The sequence below is a fragment of the Bombus huntii genome, chromosome 2 (genome assembly GCF_024542735.1).
Source record: "Bombus huntii isolate Logan2020A chromosome 2, iyBomHunt1.1, whole genome shotgun sequence".
NCBI lineage: Eukaryota > Metazoa > Arthropoda > Insecta > Hymenoptera > Apidae > Bombus > Bombus huntii.
Window position 1 is genome coordinate 19,285,286 of NC_066239.1, and position 23,873 is coordinate 19,309,158.

At 37.7% G+C, this 23,873-nt stretch overlaps 1 protein-coding gene and 1 long non-coding RNA gene across 3 annotated transcripts in view; one reads left to right on the forward strand and one right to left on the reverse strand.

Annotated features, from left to right (window-relative positions):
* Positions 1–9,903, reverse strand: part of LOC126874697 (FK506-binding protein 2) — a 115,867-nt gene extending 105,964 nt beyond the window's left edge. Inside the window, exon 1 of one of the 2 annotated variants that reach the window (XM_050637039.1) lies at positions 9,587–9,903. In XM_050637039.1, coding sequence (XP_050492996.1) covers positions 9,587–9,819 — 233 coding nt within the window. In that variant the 5' untranslated portion in view covers positions 9,820–9,903. The remainder of the gene's footprint in view (positions 1–9,586) is intronic. The other variant, XM_050637050.1, reaches the window with a different exon arrangement.
* LOC126874744 (uncharacterized) overlaps positions 6,180–23,873 on the forward strand; it is a 65,008-nt gene continuing 47,314 nt past the window's right edge. The window contains exon 1 of the long non-coding RNA XR_007692998.1: positions 6,180–6,453. This is a non-coding gene — a long non-coding RNA (uncharacterized LOC126874744). The remainder of the gene's footprint in view (positions 6,454–23,873) is intronic.

Genomic DNA, 23,873 nt, shown 5'->3' on the forward strand with positions numbered 1-23,873 from the left:
AGTAACGATTAAAACTGAACTCTCAAGAGTAGACGACTCGTTTCTCTAATTGTGTTTGCTTCTCTTAACCTTTCGCACTTCGCAGCTCGGGGCAGAATGAATCTTTTGGTTCAAAACCAAACAGATTGTTCCCTTTATTGCCCCTTGATATCCCCACTACGCGCGCGTTTGTTAGAAGTCCGCGACGGTTGCCGCGTATGCATTCTACCGAATATTCGGCGAAAGAACCGTAGGGATATCGATGGTACATTAGGCCTCTCGGCCTTATGCTTTGAAGGTATAGCGCTTTGTGCCGCGAAGCCGTTGGAAATTTCCGTGGTCGAGTGCCGCCACAAATTTAAAACGTACTTTAGATAAAATTAGAAAATCCATATTTAGTTCGACATGTATCGATGCAACATAGAATCTTACTACACTTTATAAAATGATTCTCTGTTACTTTGGTTAATAAAAATTATGTAATAGACAATATCAGTTTGTCGTTGAAATCTTTAATCGCCCGATTTAAAGTTTAATAGCGAAAAAAACCATCGTGGGCTTTACCAACTTCTTACAGTGAATAAAACCATAAGAGCAGTATCAACATTGAAATGACAATTCTGAATGAATTCTGTGTACCATCACCTCAATCTGCCACAATCACAGCGTTCACTATCGCCAACATTATCATCCTAAACATATCACGCGTTGCATCCCGTGAAACCTGAACACGAGCAATCTAAACGTCTGCTAGTCGGCTGAGAAGCACTCGAGCAATCCAACAGACTGACGCAGATTCCGTGGCACTTTTTGCAGCGACCGATGCGTCGCGTGTCTGCCTTTATTTCCATAGCCGTCGACAACATTCACGAGCCGTGTGTTCACCGAGCTCCGATTCACAGAACGCCTTCAGAAAGTCGACGCATTGCTCGGTACGCGTCGCGAGAAATACGCCGTGAACGATGGAAAAGGGAGGACGAGATAAACGAACGGGTGCGAGTGTGTGTCGAGGCGGAAGGGTTGAGGACAGAGTTGGAGGGAGGGAGTGTTGGAAAGAGTGCATTAAAGCGTCGACACAGAACGGGAATGTTCGCGGAACAAAAACCGACACGACCGAAGATTTGCTTTGGGAATGGCGGAACCTGGCCCGGAGAACTCGCTGTGCCGGGCGAGAACTCGACTCATGAACGAAGAAGCTAAGCCCTTTAGCGAGGACGCGGCAAATGGAGTCGACGTTTTCGCTCATGGATGGTCGACAACCGTCGTGAAATTCTGTATACAGACAGGAACCACCTAAACGGAGCACAATAAACAGCTGCTCGGAGCGACCGCGAAGCTTATTGATGAAAAGAGACGGAATTTGGATAGGCGAGTAAGACGAAGAAGAAGCGGAACGAGTGGCAATCGACAAGCAAAGAGCATCCGGAATGAAAGTTCCGCGACACTTTTAATCATCGCGCCAACTCGTCGTTTGCCTCGCTTTCTTTTTCGCGTTGCGATCTGAAAACGACGGAATTGTGGTTCCTTTTGACGAAGAAACTAAGAAAGGTTTTAGACTAGTTTTGTGATAAAATTGCGTTTAAAATATATTTATATGTAAAGTGAGATATTTGTATATTTATACCGCTTGATGCGAGGCCGGTATATCTAAAGATAGACGTTCTCTATAGAAAGTAGTTAAGATTTAGTCTTCGTAATGGAAAAAGTACCTTTATAAAAATAAAATAAAATGTCTCAAATACCCCAAAATAATGTAATTACTATCAATGTTGAATTTCCGCATTCAATAATATTTATCGTTCAGAATTTTCTGCCAATTATAATAAGTGTTTCGATATATCAGAAGGTAACTCCATAACAATATTACGAATAAAATATGTATAGAGCAACAATTTCTGGAACATCGTAGTGTCCGAATATATATTAACGACAGTCATTGAAAGCTCTTCCGGCCCTACGTAATTCAGTTGCTGTAATTGGCTATTAAGACGCTGCAGATTCGTTAGTGCACGCTTTAAATTCGTCATTAAAGATTCGAAAAGTTAAAGCTTTAATCAGTGATGCCGTCAAAACGTTTTCGGTGGTAGGGTTGGCAATTTCATTCGGCGAACGTTGCTCCCAAAAAGGAAGTTTAATCGCCACGCGTAATTAGGAAATTAACAAGGCAGAAAATAGCTTGCACGAGTTTACAACTGTACATGTATGCGTTACGACAGGAGAAGGCTATACGACAGTTGATGTTTTATGGAGATAAATGAAATTCAAATTTATGCTGTAAATATATGAGCATCCTGAATTTAGACATGGATTAAGCATTTTTTAATTTTATTCGTCTTGTTTTCGAACGGTTCTACCAGACTTTACGGAGCTACCAGCTCCAATTTTACGAGTAACTAGTTCTATATCTAAAGCGTTTTCTTTTGTTATATTTCGTAAAACCATAATAATCTATAGAGTAATTGAAAACTACAAGTAAAAAGACATGATAATTTAAATATTCAAGTTGAAAAACGTTACTTTGCTGGATAAATTGTACGAATAACGGATTTAAAATCATTCGACTTACTTTTATGTAATATTCTTCTACAAAAACAAGACAAAACGGTAAAATACTCGCTTGATCTTCCACCATTTGGAAGCCATAGCATGCCATAGCATGCAGCACTGCTCTCATTCGTACATTTTTCACTTATTTTATCGCGTAGACTCGTGATAAAAAGACAGAAGTATTGTTGCACATTCACGGACTGCCCTGTATTATTTCCAACACCCGCATTCAACGACGACCAATCTTTTTCCCACTTCTCGTTAACCGTTGTTTACGCGTGAAAATAAGTACAATGCCGGCGGAATCACAGCCCGGTGAAAAGGTTATAAAACGCGGAACCAATTTTTCTATGGCAGTTAGTAACATTGTTTGCGAAACAAACAACACTTTGTTGAAAGGTCGAATTACTTCGTGAACAAAAGACAAATGAATTCGTCGTATGTTTCGTACAAATCCCTCGTTGCTATTTTTTTAAAGTGGATCTCACGATAAAATGTGGACATTACACATATATTGAACAGAACGAATTATCCTATAAACGGATTAATTCAAGTACGCGAGGTAATCACAGATGTTACACAGTTTCATTTTCGTGTTTTCCATCAAATTTTTACGAACTTTTAATGGAACTGCTTGGTAGAAAACTGTAAAAGAGTAAAAATCTATCACGACGGACGCCTTTATCGCGTGGCTTAATCGTAATCCCTCTGTAAACGAACGCTTTACAGACAACCTGATTGAAAGGTATCTGTAAAACTTTCCCCGTTTCAAAGGATTTTTTAAACGTTTGTTTGACTTTGAATCAACTGGAATTGAACGTCGAATTAAATGACATTATATTTGAGGGGAAATTATTGTTATTGTAAATTCAGGGATTATTATAAAAAATATTCTAACAGGGTACACTGGCACATTTACTTTGCAGAATAAATACGAATTAAAAATAAATGATTCATGCAATAAAACGTGATCCATTAAGACATGCATTATGAAAACTATTACGAAAACACTGAAAGCTATAAGTCATTCAGTCTTGAATTCTACATTCCGTAACCGTACGATAATCAATTCTTAAAAATTAACAAAATATCTATATTAAATATATAGTATTTGTAATATTTGATACCAGAGAATAGACTATCTTTAGATTCAAGTATAACTGAATATTAGAAAGAAGCAAGAAATATTTTATACGCAAGATATCGTGCTGTGTTCAAGGTATCATACATATGCAGCGAAATGATTCATCGCCTTTCTTCGTATTGACCTCAAAAGTGGCTATTAACTTTTCGTGGCGCAATGTGTTGACTCCGCGATTAACGGTACCAGTAACGGCCCCACGAAACAATTTTAAAACACGTCAGGACGGTCAACTTGGTCGAATATCATTATCGTTTGATCTATCGTAATCATCAAAAGAGCCGGTTACTGAGCGCGTAATCTTCAACCTGGGAAGAAATTACCATTTCTTATTTATGTAAATGTTAACCTGTTTCTTTTAAGGCTACTAGCCATTTTTCTTATTTCACAGTTAATCTTATTCCCACTTACACTCTTTTATTAATATGAATGAAACGATTTGTTGCAAAGTATCGTATTATCAATGGGTATACGTATAATATGTTATGAAATATATGCAACTGAAATAATTGTAGATTATAAAATCGATTCAATCAGTTGCTATAAATCTGATTGTAAAATATATTCTATTTCGTAAAGAGGTGTTCTCTCTGGCAATTATAAATCTCATTCCAATTAGCAAATATCTAAATCAATTAAATTACAGAAAATGGATCTCTCTCTTTCACTCTAGTCTCGAACTGTATAATAGTAACGATTTGTAACTTGGTTTGTTCATTTTTAAAAAATTATATTTTAATAATTAAACACAATTATAATTGTAATTATATTTATTTTTTGATATACGATAATACTAACTAATAACTAATCATAACTAGCTAATAAAAAAAAAGACATTGTAAATCTGTTCATTTTCTTCTAACTAAAATTATCCTCAAGCTCGTGTCACGTTTCTCATTTTAAACGCTTAAAATTACAACTCACACCGAAGAAAGTTGAACGTGATAAATGTTCAAACGCGATACGTCACGCTCGGGAAAGTATCCGTGCGTACAAAGGGAAATTCGTCTGCTTGGTGTATACAGTTTTTTACGTTTTAATTAATACGAGGATCAAAGCAACGTGCATGAGAGCGAGTTCGAAGCACCTGTCGGATAAAGAAAGAAATAGAAACGTTCAAACGGGACATGAAAACGTCCCGACGAGAAGCCAACGTGAAATTTTTAACGAGCGATGATTTCAGATCCACGAAATTATGAAAACACGCTAAAACCCGTCAACAAGATTTATCCAATCGCGACACAATTTTGCGACATATTACAAGCTCAAAAGACCTGTTTCCAGCTAGTACTTCCTCGTAGTATCGAATTTAGATCACAAAGAGCTGCTCGATGATGCCCGCTCGCGTGAATAACTCGATATATAGAAAAATGACATTTCCTTGAGGTATCTTTCGAGATACAGGAAGATTCTCTGATACTGAAACGATATTTGTCTCTGGATTTAACATTCGACCGAGCAGAAAATACGCAAGAGATCGGTAAAAGCGGTGTTTTTGTGTAATAAACGCTCGACTAACTTGGCTTTGTTCTTTAGCAAATCCTCTTGGAAATACATGTTTTAAACATCTAACGATGTGCAATCCATCATACAGACGACTTTGTGCACGTAATCCGTTGCAATTCACTTGTCAAACTGGAAAAAATATTCTGACTGATCGCATTACTACAAAAATTTATATGTGAAAATCTACCTGATCTAACTTCTCCAATGACATTTCTTCAAATCTTACAGAAACCATTATTTGAGAAAATAATCGTAAGATTAATACATGGTAGATAGAAAGAAAGAGACATTTGGATGCGTCTAGGTGTTGCTAAATATCATAAAGACATTTCAAAGAAAATCACGTATTAAAGAGGAATTTCTGCGGAACCGATGTAAAACAAGTACCTTATGTAATATGTCAACGTAATTCCTTTTATTAATGATCATTGAATTCATTGCCAAAGTAGATATCCGCAATAATAATAATAATACACCTCGTATGTAAGAACTCATGTCATATTATCTCACGCAATTAGACTCAAACAACAATTTTATCAGCAGATATTAAGCTATCAGAAGTCGTCAGAGGCATTGAAAAACAACATTATATTAAAATATCTTTCCATGACCAATCTATGACCTTTTCCTTACCATTTATATATTTAAAGTAAAATATAGATCTTTTAATTAATCTAACAACAGCAAATTAAGCTGATAATATACGTTGCTTCCATAAAATACCAACACGCTGCATCAAACCCAGTATCGTCTGCTCTTAGATTAATCCAAGGACGATCCTCATTTTCTTTTCTGTAGTCTCTAGGGGCCATCGTTATTAATAATCCGACATTTCGCTGACAATCACTCAAGAGATAACCAGCAACGAAAGGAAGTGCGATTGCTTAATTTATCATCGAATAGAGGTCACCGGTGAACGCGATAACTAGTCTTATTTACTCGCGAAAATATATTTAACATCGTTTATCGTGAATAGTTATCAGTTACGTTAGTCGAAGACCAGGGCTGTTGGTGGAAAGCGAAGTTACTTTTGACTTTTGTAAAATAGGTATTCGTAAAAAAATAAGTAGCCTGAGAACGAACGGCTGTCGGTTCTCTTGATCGAAAGTTCGCCTCTTTAATTTCTGTAAAATACAATATTAGGAAGCATTTGACGTTCAGCAGGAGATGTCACTAGACCACGATATTGTCATCGATCAACCGGCTGGAGAGTTTGTCACCTCTGGATCGAGGAGCAATTAATTCTGGCGAACGACTTCATGGATCGGACAGCGGAGCACGTAAGTAAACCGACTGTCAAATCCGATTTCTGACGCGGTCGAGAGCCTGAATTCGAATGAGGCCGTTCCGCCGAGATTTCTCACTACCGATAATCAGCTAAGATTCTATTCTAGATGGTGGGAACGCGCCTGTTTCGTATTATCATAACGGAATCGGCGAAACACGCTTTCGCAGAGTAATTAACTTTTCGCGTTCACCACTGGTTTTCAATGCTTGCCTGCTATATACCGTTGGAAAGAAAACAAGAGGTATAAAAATACTTGAACCTCGAACTAGTCCCGTTGTAACATTAGCAACGTCATTATCAGAACATTACGTTTAATTAATATTTACTTGGGTTTTACCTCTACGTAACAATCTGCAATATTCACTGTTTGTTAAGAATTTCTGTTCAGTTTTTATAGACTGTACGGCATGTAATTCATTACATTTAAATTCACTTAAATACAAATTCATTGCCAATATATATATATATATAAACATATATCTACTTCACATGCACGTATCGATTACAGATAGATTAATGCATAGAATTTCCATTCCAAATATTATACGTTATACTGACGAGGAAACTTGATTCGACGCATATTATTCCAAAAGAAATATTTGAAATAATTTCCATTGGCTGCTTATTTCCAATATCTCACAATCGATAATTTTTTATTCCTGCGGAAAGTTAACTCTGTTGCAATCCTCGAATATTCTCTATGTCTCAAACTCGCTCGAATTTCAACCGAGAAAAGGCTATTCGTTGTTTTAGGAAAATCATTAGTAATAAAAAAGATTCTCTCCTGGTTCATCGTTAACGATCGTTTCCATACTAATAGCATTTGCAATCGTTTCAATCGTTGAATGTAACTTTTCTAAATTGGTTACCTTTTAATTTTATCAGACAGAATATGACAGAACGTTACTTGTGAAATGATATACCAAGCGCTATACTTGCACCGGATGTTTTTCTTTTCATATATGCATATTATGCATATATGAAATGCATATGCATATATTTTGCATATTATGTACTGTTAAAGTGGTTACCACTTCTAAAAAAACTCTACATCTGGTCTTTTTAGTTTTCTCAAGCACCGAAGCCATCGACAACGTGTAGACAAAAGACTGCGACGAAGATAGACCATAAACAGTAGACAGGCGACGTTGGCTTCGGGGTTTTCAGTTATTGGGTAACACAGCTAGCGTGTGGATCTGGACCAGTTCAAATTGTATTCTTACTTATAATTACACTTCTATTTAAATATATTTTCTGCCTTACAATTTATCCACGAGTTTTCTCTGTTTACACATCGAACAACCTTAACATGTACGTTCCGTGTATTTCTGTACCTTGAAGTGTTATAGATACAAAGTCCGCAGTCATAAATAACATCATAAATAATAATCAATACGCTACATATAGAAATTCTGTGAGGATATTACCAGATTATTGCTAAGATTATCTGTTTGTGCCTGTTTCTCGTACAGACGCCGCGTTGGCAGATCGTTCGTTCCAATCGCGTTCGAATGAATCATCGACGTGTAAACCTTTCCCGCCCAACGATACCGAAGATTCAAACGGAGCTACATTGACGCTATTATCAACTATACGGGCGAACTTTGATCACGAAAATACATGTTTTAATGATTCCAGAGTTGAACGGTCTGACTAGTCTTTGACAATGTTCCCTAATCCCTTGATGTAAATGCAAAATCGATATAAATATGTATAGCGATAACGAGCGATCGAAATATGTATGCGAATATAATCGAAGTTTAAGAAGGCTGTGAATCGATTCGAAACACTTTTTGCTGCAACAAGATAAATTCCAAGCACGTCGTCTGGAATGCGTACGACTTTAGGAGTGTTCTAACTTTAAGCTATTCGGGGCGCTTGTACTACGTGACATCGATTCTATGTAATATCTACTCGAGGATACAGTCTAGTTAATTATTTTCGCGTAGGGTTTGCGATGCAAATTCGCGTTAATACGAGGAAACTTAATGGAAGATTCTCGTCAGATCAGATTAGTCTGACAATATATTTAATAAGACATCGTAGGATCCCTAAAACTGCTTGTTGACTATTGATATTTACCTAAATGCTTTGTGTATTTAGTTTAGTATTTATATAGGATAGTAATTCTTTTTGATACCAATAGACGATTAGTATTTATTTCTATACGGTGAGATAGTTGTTAAAAGATTGCAAATAAAATGAAAATATTGCTACATATGATACTTTAATTTGCATTTCGTTATTTCAATTTGTCGATAGAATTTAAAAGCTAGTTGCAAATCAAAAGCACTCTGATATCAAACTGCTGTATAGCGATCATTGGAATATCTTACGTAATGTCATGACGAAAGGGAAAATCTTCATGGAGACATGATTAATTCAAGATAGTTGGTCAAGTTTAGCATCGCTGCAAAGAAAAACTATGACAACAGCGCGAATCTTTTTTGCGCGACATAATGTTCCAGAAGAAACAGAGAATTATATACAAAACTTATTACGTTCAAGCAATGTTTCCTTAGCCTATATCAAACAACGTAATTCCAGAAATATACGTTTCTTTCTACATTTCTCTATATTATAATTTTTTACAAGATATTACATACAGATATAGTTAGCTTTCTAAACTCACATTGATGTGACTTATTTCATTTCACGAAGATATCATTTTATATAGACTATAACGAACTAATCTAGCAGAGAAGATTACGACAGGAGAAAATCTTACAAACCTTATACAACAATTGCCCCTAATCTTTCATCGTTGACATCATCCTAACCTACATGGAGATACAGACGCTTACATTTGAATCTGGCATGCCAGAAGCCACTGGCGAGACCAGATGCCCAGCCGTTAAAACAGATGTTTATTTACCGAATGAAAGAACCTTTTGACCGCTTGACGAAAAAAAACCATATGGCAGTACAAATACGTCGGCCACGTAATCAGCGTAATACATTGCGTTCCGTGACACGTGTGCCACCGACCGTCGAACTAACCTCTCAACGAGAGACGATCAAATAAATCGGAACAAAGAAATCACATTCTATTACACGTGGAATCTAACGTAAAATCTATCTGTTTCTCTGTTATACGTATATCGTATTGGTAAAGTGTCACTGACCTTGAGTCGAACTTGGTACCATCCACCAATGTGCCGGTGTAATGCATCGTCAACTGGTCACCGATCTTCGATTTCGCGTCGCATACTTCCGGTACATACAGCTTTTCGACCTTCAGTCCCGACTGGTTCTGATCGGCATTTGCAAGAACAAGAACGGCGACGAACACGAGAAGCACCGTACGGCACGTCGCGAGCACGACACCCGCGTTATTATTTTCTAAACGGACAGCCATGACTCGGTTCGTTCGTTGGCAAATGCTCGTAAGCAACTGAGTCGGTGTAGCGCTCTACTCCACCGAGCTACCTTCGTTTCCCACTCCCTGTGGCCGCTGGCTGCGCTGTACTTCGTTCCGAGATCAGGCGAACGCGTTGGAAAAGGACGAGAGCACCGTGCCGCCACATTGCGCCGTCTCATTGGCCCCACGAAATATGTAGGTCTCTGCCTCGGCCTCTTTTCCTCCTTCCTTTCCCTCTCTCTCGCTCCCATTTACTCTCTTTTTCGCTCTCCTTTTCCCTCCTACGCTCTCGCGTGCCAATCCTCTCTCGCGTCTCCTTTTTCCCTTCCGTCTCGTTTTCTCTCCCTCCAGCCAAACACTTCCTCTCGCGCATTTCCTTTCTCACTCGCCCGCGCAAAGTCCCTTCTTGTCTTTTCCTTGTTTCTTCCTCGTCACGGCTCCGTTCCACGGTACGGTTCGGCAATGTCGACCTTCCTTTCCTATTGCACGCATGCCGTGGCTACGTCGCTATACCTAGCATCCCGGCTCTCTCTTTCTTCGAATCTAACCCGCGTGTCCTTCTTTCGAACAACCATTCGCGCCTCTTTCTTCCTTCTTTGCGCTAACAAACATCTTTCGAATCTCTCGTGATGAACCGAGTCGCGTCTCGTGGCATCTTCGTATGGCGTCTTCGTCTCAATTCGGGTCACTTTGTAATTTAGCCTTGCAGGCAGTTTCTTGGTCCTGTACAAGAAGCGCAGAGCATCGTTAGTACAGTGACGCGTTGGTTAGAATTTCTTGTGCGATACACGCTTGCTAAATGAGATTATATCGACCGATCGCGTTATTGTTTATTATTATTTATTATTCTCTCGTTGTTGTTTATTACCGAGCGATTGAGTAATTTAACAAAATATTCTAAGATTATGGAGACAGGAGTTATACCGAAGCACAAATTGCAGTGTACCGCGCACCATTGAACCGCGATAGGGGGGACAATAATATGTTGCAGGTTATAGTAAAACCTCAAAATCGATCAGTAACGGATTTTTATTGGCATTTGAACTCCTCGTTTCGCATGATGTAGCATGATTATGGCATTATGTACTACATAATACTGATATTATTCAAAGCAGTATCATATTATATGGCACTAGAGGATTATGTCGATCGATCGATTTTAAACGATGAAATATTGTGGCCCAGAAACGCCATTCTCCGCGTTATCGGATGGCAAAATTTGAATAAGAAAATTGTGCGGTAACATAGATCAATGAGAAGGAAAGCTAGCAATTAGGATATCTTTTTCTTTCAATTATTATTCCTCCTCGAGAGAAACCTGCCCAATACAACCTCTTGAGATAAAATAATATGAATGCAATTTTTACAGCATATTGTTACCGTTTCTGCAAGACTATAAGAATTCTTACAAACATCTAAAAAAACAAAGATCAACCACGTCGACAGAACCGCGCCTGATATACCAAAACATAGAAAGATACACAATTACTGTTGGTGTATTGAAACTGTAGAGGAAAACAGCGCAAAGTTCCTTAAACGCGTGAGACTAAAGCTCCCTAAAAACATTAACGAAGAGATAAACGAATTGTGACAGAATACGGTGGTATTATAAAAAAAAAAAAAAAAAATAATGAACGCTGTTTCGTTTCATTGTACAAAGAACAACCTGAAATATTATCGTTCTCGGACTTCGCTCTTTGTTTTCAACGGAAGTTCCAACGTTAGTAGCGCAACTTTTACATCAAAGAAAAACAAACTGCGTTGACGTTCGTCTCCGCTAACAATTCTGCCAGGTTGCCGGTCGCTGTCGTAATTAATTTCCCTTTACCTGTCCACTCGTTTTTCAACCCTTTTCGTACCCCGTCCTACTTACCCATTTACCGACAGTCTCACGCAGCGTCTTCCAAGCCTCGTTCAAACCCTTTGCTCCTTTCCTCGAACGTAATCCTTTTTTTTTCCAGGGCTTCTTTCACTTTGACGACGTGCGATATCTTTGCTCTTTGGCATTACATCGTCGTTGTTTTTTCTTCTTTCTCGCATCTTTCGTTGCTCTTCCGCTCGTTTCCATGCAACAGATATCGTTATGATGCGTGTATAGCTCTTTCTGTAAGTTTTCTTCTTCGTGTTCTTCTGCACGTTCGGTAACTACGTGTCCATTTCCAACCCTTTCTCTTTCACACTGCTCGCCGTCCTACTTTCTTCGTTTGCCAGCCGTGTCACAGCCGCAGCCAAGCGGACTGCAACATCGCAATACGTCTCTTCTTGCACGGAACCGCGTGCATCAACGCTGCCAGCAATGTTCAAAGTTACACGCGTATCTCGCAACTCGCGAATGCCTCGCTGCATCCCGTCGCTCACCAGCAAGAAATCCATCCTACCGATTAACGAGGTTTGCGAATTATACGCGAAAATTAGGCGCACGAGTATCACTCGGTGAACACTCGACTTGGTTTTTAGAATTTCACGGCTCGATGATACGATCCTTTCGAGATTTCCACGAGTTTTCAATTGATGCTGTTTAACACTCGTGTCGAGTGTATTTCTTGAGAGTTGTGTTGACATGTAATATACAGGGTCGTGTTGGAAATTTTACATGGAAAGTTAATACATAGAGAAACTTAAAGCTATAATCGTATTGTCGATATAAGTTATTAAAATAATTAAAAATTGTTGGTCAAAGATCGTTCTGTTTAGAAATGTATTTTATGCAGATTAATTGTTATGTAGGAAAGATATTCTTTATGCTTTTAAAATTAATTTCTTTATGTTACATAACCTTGAAATAACAAGAAAATATTAGGAAGATACATATTTTGATTTACTATACGTAAGTCGATGACGAATTTGTATATGTTGCGCTAACGATAAAAACAAAATATTTGTTATTATCAAAAAATATGTAGACATTCATTATCATATATTTGGGAGAAACAATATTATATATTTATGACAAATATCTTCAAAACATTCATCGTAATATGTTTAGCTGCATGTGATGTAAAATATTTGATCGTCTCTATTTTGTTGGAAAGTAAACCTGACAAATTATTCCAAATTATTCCATAGGTACATCCGCTCCATCGTGTTGAATTTGCGTTCCATCAAATTATCAAATATAAATTTATACCTACAGAGTGTTGGCCGATGATTGTCAAGTTTTACGTCATGTAAAATAAACTCATTATATAAATAAACTTAAAATCCTCTTTCGTGATAATTTCGTCCCAATCAGAGATAATTTATTTTTTCCTATCGACGGAAATATTAACGAACACAATTCCACTGTGTAACTCGGAATTTATTATTCGCAAAGCGAAATACAATTTATCGACAAGAAACTTCACAACACTGGCCATTGAAATATCGAGACTAAGATATCTGCTGAACCAATAGTTTTTCGGCATGAATCGTTTCGTATATTATTACGGGAAATATCTAACTTCTAATATCTAAAAACATCTAAGTATAAAATATAATTACATCAGATTATGTCACTCTCGAAATCACTCGGTTCTTCTCTGAACAATTTTTTCATACAGGTAATTTACGAGTAATTTGTAATTACAAAGCCGTACAAAATCAGATGGAATTTTATCATGTTGGGAATACATAATATGAAAAACTACGTATACCACTAACCAATACTGTTCAAGTTTCCGACTATTCTGAATAAATACGAGGAACGATGATCAAGGATGGAATAAAAATTCCAGTTTCAAATATTGGCTCACCACCACCATGAAAGCAAGCACTTGCCTATCTAGATATTCTGCGGATTCTAATCCCCGGAAATACTATTTTTTATTTACCCAACCACATGTACCGATCGTTTCAAATTGCACATTCGAATCGCGCGGATTTTGCCGAATCGCGTGTTAAATTAAAACGTTCGTCACGAACGCTTCTCGTACGATCAATCCTTGCTGTCCTTTTTCTTTGACGTACAGTAGCTCTCATAAGTACTTACATGGACATCTTGGTCGATTTCTATTAATATTATACAGGGTGGTTGGTAACTGGTGGTACAAGCGGAAAGGGGGTGATTCTACGCGAAAAAAAGAAGTCGAAAATATAGAATAAAAATTTTTCGTTTGACACTTTGTTTTCGAGAAAATCGACTTTCAATCTTCGCTCGGTACGCGTGCGGCACGTTATAACGGATTTCACTGTAGATCGTTGTCTCGATGGAAAAATTAAAAAAAAAAGAATTTTTTTATTCTATATTTTCGACTTCTTTTTTCGCGTAGAATCACCCCCTTTCGACTTGTACCACCAGTTACCAATCACCCTGTATACGTCCATACGTTAAATTTAACATCGTTAATAAATTGTTAATACTGAAGAAAAAACAGCAAACTAATGATAAAAAGCAGTAGTTGTATACTATCTCCATTAAATCAACAAAAATATACGAGATTTAGATTATTTATTTAAAACCTTATCGGTAATATGTTAAAATTAAATACACGACTCGGCGAAGTAGCTACTAAATGGTACTGAATTTTAAATATAATAGAGTCGATCGGAGTAATCTCTCTGTTAAATTGAAGAAAGTTTTTCCATCTCAACCGTAACTTGACAATCAAACAAATTACTTCCATGATGTTTAGCACTTACGGATATCACATTTTTATCGCATATCGACATTTAGAAACAGATTTTGTCGTGTAGTAACATTCTGTAAAAATTGTATCAAGGAAAAATAAAATCGCCTCAAATCCTCGTATTTATAACTTTGTTGCTATGCACTACACTTTTGAAAGGTAGCGTACAACGTACATATTACAGTACCGCGACAGTTCGTAAAGTTTCTACATTATCACGAATAAACTCGTTCCAATTACAACGTTCGTAACTTTGCACATTGCACATGCTTCTTTCCGTCCAAGGACTAATTCATCGGTGGGATTCATCGAAGCGCAATGACGCTGCTGCCTCGAAATGGAAAACTCGAGTTCAGAGTTGTTTTCCTACCTCGATCCGACGAAACGCGCTGCTCTAGATGAATTTCATTTATTCTTAAATAAATGCAATTAAACGGGTTACGACTGAAACGAATGTAGAACGGGAGAACATCGCTTGAAGAGTCGCGCAGAATTATAATTCGCGCGTTTACGTAGCTCGCGACCGCGAAAAGAAATGATCTTCGAGTGTTTGTTGAAATGGGATAAATGAAGCCCCTTTATTGCGCGAGTAATTTGAAAGTAAGAAATGGGAGCGTTGTGAAAGGGTTAGATTAAAATTTTTATCTCGCTGAATTATTGAAGATGTCGCCACCAAGCTAAATTTCATTTACATGATTCTTTCAATTTTCACCATCTGCCGCTAGACTACGGATGTTTATACATTTGGGTAAAAATTTAGAGATACAAAAATGCATAGAATACATATATTAAGTTGTCCAAAAAGTGTCTTTTTTTTACAGACACGTCTTTTACAACGACGCATCTTTATACAAACATGAAACCTTATCTGTCTAACGTTGTAATCTTTATCTTGATAGAACAAAATGGATCATACGTAATTCGATATAATAATGTATGTGCATATATTATTTCTTTATGAAACAAAAGAAACTTTTCGGACGACCTAATGGTGTAGCACAATACTATATTTAGGGGGTAGAACACATCTCTACGTTTCTTTTATTTCTTCGCTTGTATTTGTAAAAGTATGAAATTGCATAAACACATTCGTTGATGTTTATCATTATGTTACTGATACGCGCGTGTGCATTTTCGCGTACAAATGCGCAGAACATTTATTTCACAGGAAATTTTTAATTGGCGATTCGCCGATAGATCCGTTCCGGGAAAAATATGGCTCTATTAACTCATAAAATAACATTTCTATTATCCCTGTTTTATGATTGAATGTAGCGGAGCGAAGAGTAGTCGTAAAATAAGTTTCTAATAGACTCGGCACCTTAAAGGAGGGATATAGGTATCACGGTCCCACTGCGGACGATATCAATAGCATTGGAATGACCTATCTTTCGTTACAAGCAACAAAAGATCGAATTTCATAAAATACGGAGAACTTGAAATATTTGGACGTTATGAACACTGGACGATGCCAAGCAAATTCGTCAGAATTTCTTCTCTATTCGTCAACGAGCATGACCTCTTTCGCAGGCTTTTAACAAGAAGAAACACGAGAGCCGGGATCCGCGAGGGAGATGTTTCGTCGAATCGTCCACAAGCTTGAACTCGTATAACGTCGAGGGAGAAAACGCGAAACGTTGAACTGTCTGCGTGGTTGTTCGTTACACGAACGGGTCACGACGTTCGGCCAGAAGTGAATTTGCGTCTGGCTCGCAGGAATCTCGGCGAGCCGTGACTTTGGCCGTACCATCGCAACGCGTCTACATTCCGACTTCATGCATACAAATTATGTGATTTGTGGGGGATCCGGGCCTTTTGAAAGTTTCCAAGTCTGTTGAACAAGGAGAGGATCACAGAGTGCTCTATCGTCGATCCTCGGGGAGGAGAGTATCGCGTTCGATCGCGTTAAACCGAACACCGAAAAGGGAACGAGAAACGAGAAAGTTTTTCGATCCTGGCCGCGTGTACGCTGACTTAATTTCAACGTGGGTTCGTTCGACAAAATTCTCCGTTCCTTCTAACCTTTCTGTGTAACTTGCTCGTTTTATCCGCGACGTGTACGACGTTTTGTTGTCTGACGACGTTCACTGTTAACGAACTTACGAACGAAAGCATCGTGAGAACCGGTGTCCGCCGTGTTGGACAGGACCTTTTATTTCCAGAGAATACAGTATTTCCTGGTAATAAGCTCGTTTCCACAGTTACGGTTTGTCGCAAAAATATTCGCGCCATCCTGAGCGGAGGCAAGAAATAGGATGTAATACTTCGGGCTAGACAATTGTTTCGAAGAAACAGTAACACCAGAGTTCATCTTATCGATGTATCTCTTTTATTGTCCTTTATTCACATTATTACACATGTCATTGTTTGTCAAAGAGGTAAATACGAGGAAAACCGCGGCGAAAGTAGAGTACAGGCATACGACTTTCATTGCGGAGCGGTTAAATATGGAAGTGACCTCCAGGTGAAATGGAGACTCTGTTATGCTAATTTATATTCATGCCGGATAGAATTGTTGAATGAGAGTTAAAAGGAAAATTAATTTTGATATTTATGTTTGTAGTTCATCGTCGAGTTGATGATTACTTTCAGTTTTACGTGGTTTTAATATACATGTCGCTCAGGGAGATACTTTTTTGGCTTTATTTTCAAGGAAACAATTTGTTTCTCTTTTGACGGTTGATTGATATTTCGTATTTTAATTACTCGTACCCGTACAACTTTAATTTCCCATTTCAACTTCAGTTAGAACTATTTTCAGACATTTAATTGTACGTAGAAATTTTATTAGCTTGCCAATAACGCGTTTTATTCGAATCTTTGCAAAACGGAATCATCGGTGTGAAATAAATTATCAATGAGAGACCGAGACAAAAGTATAAAAGCAAGGCATATTACAATGACGAATGCACGAAAAGTTGGTGCAAACCATTTGTTAGTCGGCACTGTATTTCCTCCAAGAATAATTACATCGCGAAATCAATGGAGCCCCATAGAAATGCGGTAGTTCCGTTGGCTCGTGTAACGACGCTACCAACTAATCCCAGTCGCGGCTGCTTAACGCATGGAAATTAATAATGAGACAGAATGGAAATCCTGGAGCGATAAGCCCTGGATCTACATAACTCAGCTCGTGGATTATACAGCGACGCAACGGTGCCGGTGCGAATTGAACGAACGATCGAGAAACAAACATGGAACCGGTTCATTTAATCCGGCGCGAACGCAACCCGCTTAACTTGAAAATTTCTATGCCCGTTATGACGCGGAAGCGCGGCAAATTAATTGCCTACCCGCGACAGACACTCCGTATTGTTCCAGGGAAATTTCTATGGTGCGCAAACTCAAATTATTTATTTCGCATTAAACTTAGAATTGTGGTCTTAGCCGTAGGACGAAGTAAATCAAATGAGTCTAGCTACGGTGTATGGTAGATTTTGTTACGTAAAGGACGAGAATAAATTTCCGATGTTTTCGTGCGTGCACTGAATTTAAAATGCAAAGTAAACGGTACATGAAACACGAAACCGTGAGGGCGGAGGAAAGGAAGAGACGAAATATATTATAGTTTATCTGGAATATATAGAAAATTAATTGCATGGAATGATTTAATATTTTTGATATTATTTTGCTTTTTTAACTCTTCATGCTCCACCGGCATGATACTGATAACATCAAACTGTTTCTTACATTGTTCGCATGAGATAAGAAATGGAAGGGCGTAGAGAACCATCGTATAGATAAATTTACAAATATTTATTTTATTCTTGCAGCAAAATTCTTGATTTCGTCAAAAATCTTCAAAGTGCAAATATTTTATAGTTATACTATGTTTTCCCATAAAAGATTAACACACATTAAAAATCATCGAATTATACGATACGATGTATAATTTGTAATTTTGTTCGCAGCTTAAAAACGTCGAAATACATGGTGTTTTGCGAATCTTGTCGCAATTGGATCAACAGATTCCGTTTCCTCGTATTCTTTCCGCGCATAAGGAATCCGCTTTGCAAATTACATGGCAAACAGATTCTGAAAGAGCGCTGTTATCATTTATTTTCTTGTCGTTAGAGAGGCGGGAGGCGGCATTAGGCAAATAATAACGGTTCGCAGGCCATTGCTCCTCTCTCCTTGAATCTCCGCAGACAGTTAAGGCCGTATCGCTGGAGCGAATTCTCGGGGCAAAGGAATTTTCGTATTCGCGTCACGTCGCCGTTTCTATACGTACCTACCTGCTGCATACCGTTCGATTTAGTGCGGTACCAGTGTTGTCCCGCCGTTGTTCCGCCGCTATCGATATATTAAAGCGAACACAAATAGACCGATTTGTTCTGTTTATTACGAATACCGAGCATTAACACAGGTGAAACTTGACAAATTTATTAAAATTCTAACACACGATATACTTCAAACGTAGAAAAAAACAATGCGATTTTACTATTACTTATCGTGTCAGCGTGAGCAAAAATATGTATTTTAAACGACAAGTGTCTAAATTTTGATATCAAATATTAAAACGCTTCGTCTTTGTCGTGATAGGAATTACCTTAACTGCTTCGATAAATTTCTAAAGTATCTCGATAAATAATCTAAATTTCAATTTATATGTTATAATTATATGGATCGAGGTAATTGACGATTAACATGGTATGTTGCTTAAAAGCAAAATAATATTATGTATACGAATTAGTAATTGTAAGCCAGATCGAACGAAAGAACACCGAACATGCATCGAAAAACGCCGATGAAATTGAAATTTCGAGAAATTTTCTTATCTGGGTACGCTCGTGCTTTGAAAGTGATACAACTGAAAGCACGCAGGAATTATGTCTTTGAACATAGCAAAATCTTCCTTCGTTGATTAAATTTATGAATAAGAAGAACTGCTCATAAAACAGAGCGGAGTACGTCCTTGTCATCTGCAAATTATAAATTTAAAGAATCGCATAAAGAACTTTCTCGTAATAATAATGTTGATAGATTCTCTATTTCTCATAGATCCAGTCACGTTTTTACACAATTTGATGAATGTATCTTCGTAATTATTCTGGTTGCGCCTCTATCGAGTGCAGTGAATTCGATATTGCGTAGCTTGTTTGATCGGTTTGGTTCGATTCGTAGCGCGTGGCAGTTATTCTTGTCTGTATTCTGTCAGATTAGCTCGCTCATATCTATGCCATGCCTGCTAGTACCGCTGTTATATATTACTACATGTCTTATGCTTGTGAATCACGTTTGTCTATTTTCTGTGACGCCGTGTCTTCCTATTTTATCTCGCACTTTCTTTCATTCCGTTTGCTCAAAGTGCTATTTGTGAGGTTGATACCTGTCTGAATCTAAGGGTAAAACAGAATTAAACTACTGAACTAAGCTTCAAATTCAATCTCAAAGGCCTTGAACATTGCACGGGATAATCAAACTTGTTATCTCACTTGATATAATAATGAAAAAATGAGAAGATATTGTACACTTTAGGTCCGATAAAAAAAGATATTAGCACATCTGCCGAAAACTCGAAATGAATTCGACGGCAAATCCTACAACTGAAATCTGAATCTGACTTGTGGAATCATTTACAAAATCCATGGAACCAAATGACTTCATCCGACAACGCTCCATTTAATTTACAAAAGGAGACGCGATGTTATGTATTTTGTTTCTTTCACAAGAGCTTTCGGAAAGAGTTTCTACGAAAGTAAAAGATATAAACTCTCAGATTCGTCTGAGAGAAAAGAAACGCTGGAAAGATAACGCCGCGATAATCCACGGTGTTCGCCATTTAATAGTCGATTTTCCGATATCATAGTGATCGATATTACCTGTATTTGAAAATGAAACGGCTATACATAGGAGAATGGCCGCGGAAGCCTGATCTCACGAACGCTTAAGCGGCAAATGGCTCGAGCTTAATAGCGGCTCGTTTCCAGTGGGCACTGGTAGTTGGTTAAACGCGCGTAGTTTCGACAGGAAAGCTCGAAAGCAGGAGCGTACGTAACGCGAGCTTCAACCACTTTGAATGCCGGAGATAACTAAACTGGTACTCTTGTCCGCGGATGAGTTCGGGGTTAAGGGAAATACCGCGGCCTGCGGTGTGCTCGATTGTTCATCCAAAGGTTCTATCGCGTTACGCATTACATATATTAACAATTAGCTAGATAAACATGCGCGAGATAGACTACACCCCTGAGTTACATTCCGAGTTACCTTTCCTTTCTGGCAATCGGTATTTTCTTGATAATACGTTTCTTGATAGCGTGAGACGCGAAACGCTCAAGATAGAATCGGTTCTAAACAAATACAAACTCAGCAAACTTATGTTTGCCTTTGGATAATTTCAACCTTTCCAAAATTCGATTGTTTTCAGAATGTGGAAAAAATTGACAATTGTCAGAAATAGAAACACGTCTTTTGACGATTTTCTCGTTGCGTGGTTTTATAAAGAAAATACGATACAGTAAAATTTGAGATCAGTTTTATCGAAAAGAAATATATCTGTTATTTAGCGAATTAACAACTTTAAAAGCACAATAGAGCGTGGCAAGGTCAATATAATTCTCCGTAATTGAAATTTCACTTTCGAAAGAAAAGAAATTTTGCTTCTACCGACGAAGGAATCAAATACACAGTTTGACTTTCTAATTACAATAAGACGTGCTCTATAGATTTCATCGTATCTGATTATCACGAACTACTATACCGAAGATACTACGTTTAAGAAATACTTCTAAAGATAGTATGACAATTCATAAGATCAACACGAAAGAGCTACGTACTACTCGTATTCGCGACAAATTTAATTCATAGAAGAAACAGTTCTTCTGTATCTTAGTCACCAATCGCGTCAAATGTTATCAAAATATTGCTTTCTCTGTTGCGGCAAACGCGTTTCTCGCACTTTTGCAACGTCGTTAGCAACAGGCTTATGGACTTTGTTATCGTCTAATGTTGACAACTGTTAAGCGTCTGCGGCAGACAGTACCAGGCTCGGTCGTGCTACGCGATATTTAAAGGTGTCAACGATACGCGTACCGTTGATATACTTTCGCCTGATTGATACATCTCGTCGAAAATTTACCAGTTTTATCGTGCACTGCTTGATCGATCAGTTTCTTGTTTGCCTATACGCAACAATTTCAACGACGAATTCTATGAATATTGAAGAAGCTGCTCGTTAAACGCAACGCTGTGGGCAATATGGAGGACCACTCGATTACTAGAATTTCCAACACAAGGTACGTTATCGCGAGAAACGACTCGAGGAACTGATTCGTCACGATTGCAACGCGGTTATAGTCGAGATTTGCTCCTTGGTGAGAATGTTTCGGGCCCTTCGGGGCAAAACAATTCCAGACTGAATTTGCAAATGATGCTTCTCGGAGAAGTTTATGGCTGATAGACGCTTTCCTGTGTAATGATTTAGAAACTAGCGGTATTAGTAAACCGAATCACAAGTTACCAGGATTATAAATGTTTCTTTCACAGTTTCGATATGACCCTAGAAAGATTGACCTGCTAAATACAGGCCAAGCACAATTCTCATTGAAATAATTTCCAATACGAGATGACGATATTTTTGTCGTCAATAATAACAATTTTAATATTCACGGTACCATGTTGAAAATAATACGTCTGTGCAATATTAATATTATATTTGGAATTAACACAGTTCTGAAAGTCATATTTCGAATTGCTTGCCGCTTCCATTCAACGGGCTAAGCGATCGAATATTTATGGAAATTAATTGGATAGTACAGGTATGTTTTTGAGATTGGAATCATCTGTGGAAGGATAACGCGAGATATGAATAACCGCATACTACTCGATCTTAGGGAAATCGTATGAAATAAACTTGAACTTGAAAAATAGGATGTCAATGAAACGCAAGCTAAATATGATTGATGCTTAGGAGTTGTATGAATCATAATCGAAATTCTTAAATACTAGAAAATCCTTGATATAGATATATATTGTGGTAGGTAGAGTGCGGATGTTTATACAAACTCAAACTTTTATAAACACAATTGAGATAAAGGAAATAACGATATATGATAATTAAGAATGATATTATCCAAATGATAAACAAATGACCAATTCAACAACCTAAATATATAAATGTTTCATCTATTAAATATTGTTATGAGTACTACATTTCGAATATTTCATGTATTTTGGCATATTCTGAGCATGCTGTGTATTTTTGCGTCTATCCATTTTTCGTAAACGCATAAACATCCGCGTTTTAGCTATGACAAATATTTCCTTTATTTTCCATTCTTTCGTTTTCAATTTTCCTTTCTTTCATTCAATAACTTTCTTTTATTCGATAATAGTCAAATTTATTATATTTAATTAGTATCGAAAGAGAGTTATTACTTTTGCGAGGCTCAAAATTCGGAACAATACATGGTCTTTGGCAATCTCGTTAACGAATAGGTGAAAATTAGAATGCCAGATCGAGGCAGAACAGCTCTTTTGGAAATGACCAAAGGATCATATCGATCCATTGTAATTCTTGAGAGAGTGCGCGAGCTTTGAAATTTGTGCGGTGCCCCGCGGGAATGCGGATCTATTTGGATCGCTAATTTCGCCAGTTAATTTTAGGGAGGCTAACCATAGTAATGGAGTTTGCGGTGTGGGCCAAGCTTCTCATCCGTTATCGATAACGTCGATGGCTGAACTCCGTGTACCGGATGTCAGAGGGAATTGGACGTGTACCGAACACGTTTGAAATTCCTACAGAAAGTTCGGAGTACCGTTTGGCATTCCTACCCCAAACAATCGGCTACTTCCGACTCGGTCAAGAGATCCTGAACCTTTCGGCGCCAAGAACATGCGTTTCTCTGTAACTCAACCGCAATCGAAGGTTGATTCATTTCCTGCCCAGATTAATTCGCATTTACTCACGATTACTGTGACTAGTGACACCGCATCGGCTCAAACGATCGAATCACCTTGCCGGAATATGTAATTGTACAATGTTGGTCGACTTGCTCGCGCGCATAATGTGTTGGAATTTTGGAAAATTCAAAGGAAGATCTGCGCGAATGGTAGAACAATTCTTAAATGCAGCTCGTTCATTCTATACCGATACTCTGACCAACTCCCTCCACTTTTTATGGCATTCCCTATTGTGGGTCAGGTCACTTGTAACATCGTAGCCTCTGGAACTCTGTCTTTTTTCTTTTTATATTCATGCCTTTGCCTGAATTTTAATCTTGAATTTTTCACACGTTTTTATCTACGGTATAGTTATTAATTTATTTCGACGAATCTGAATCATTTGTTATGAATCGTAATCAATGTATTCAAACATACCTTTAGTTTAAATTTTAGCAATTTGGTAATTATACAAGTATGTGTATTATACAATATTTAACTCTTGAAAGCCATAGTCAAAGAGAATCACGTTCAATCCATCATGTTTATTCTAGATATCAATAAAAT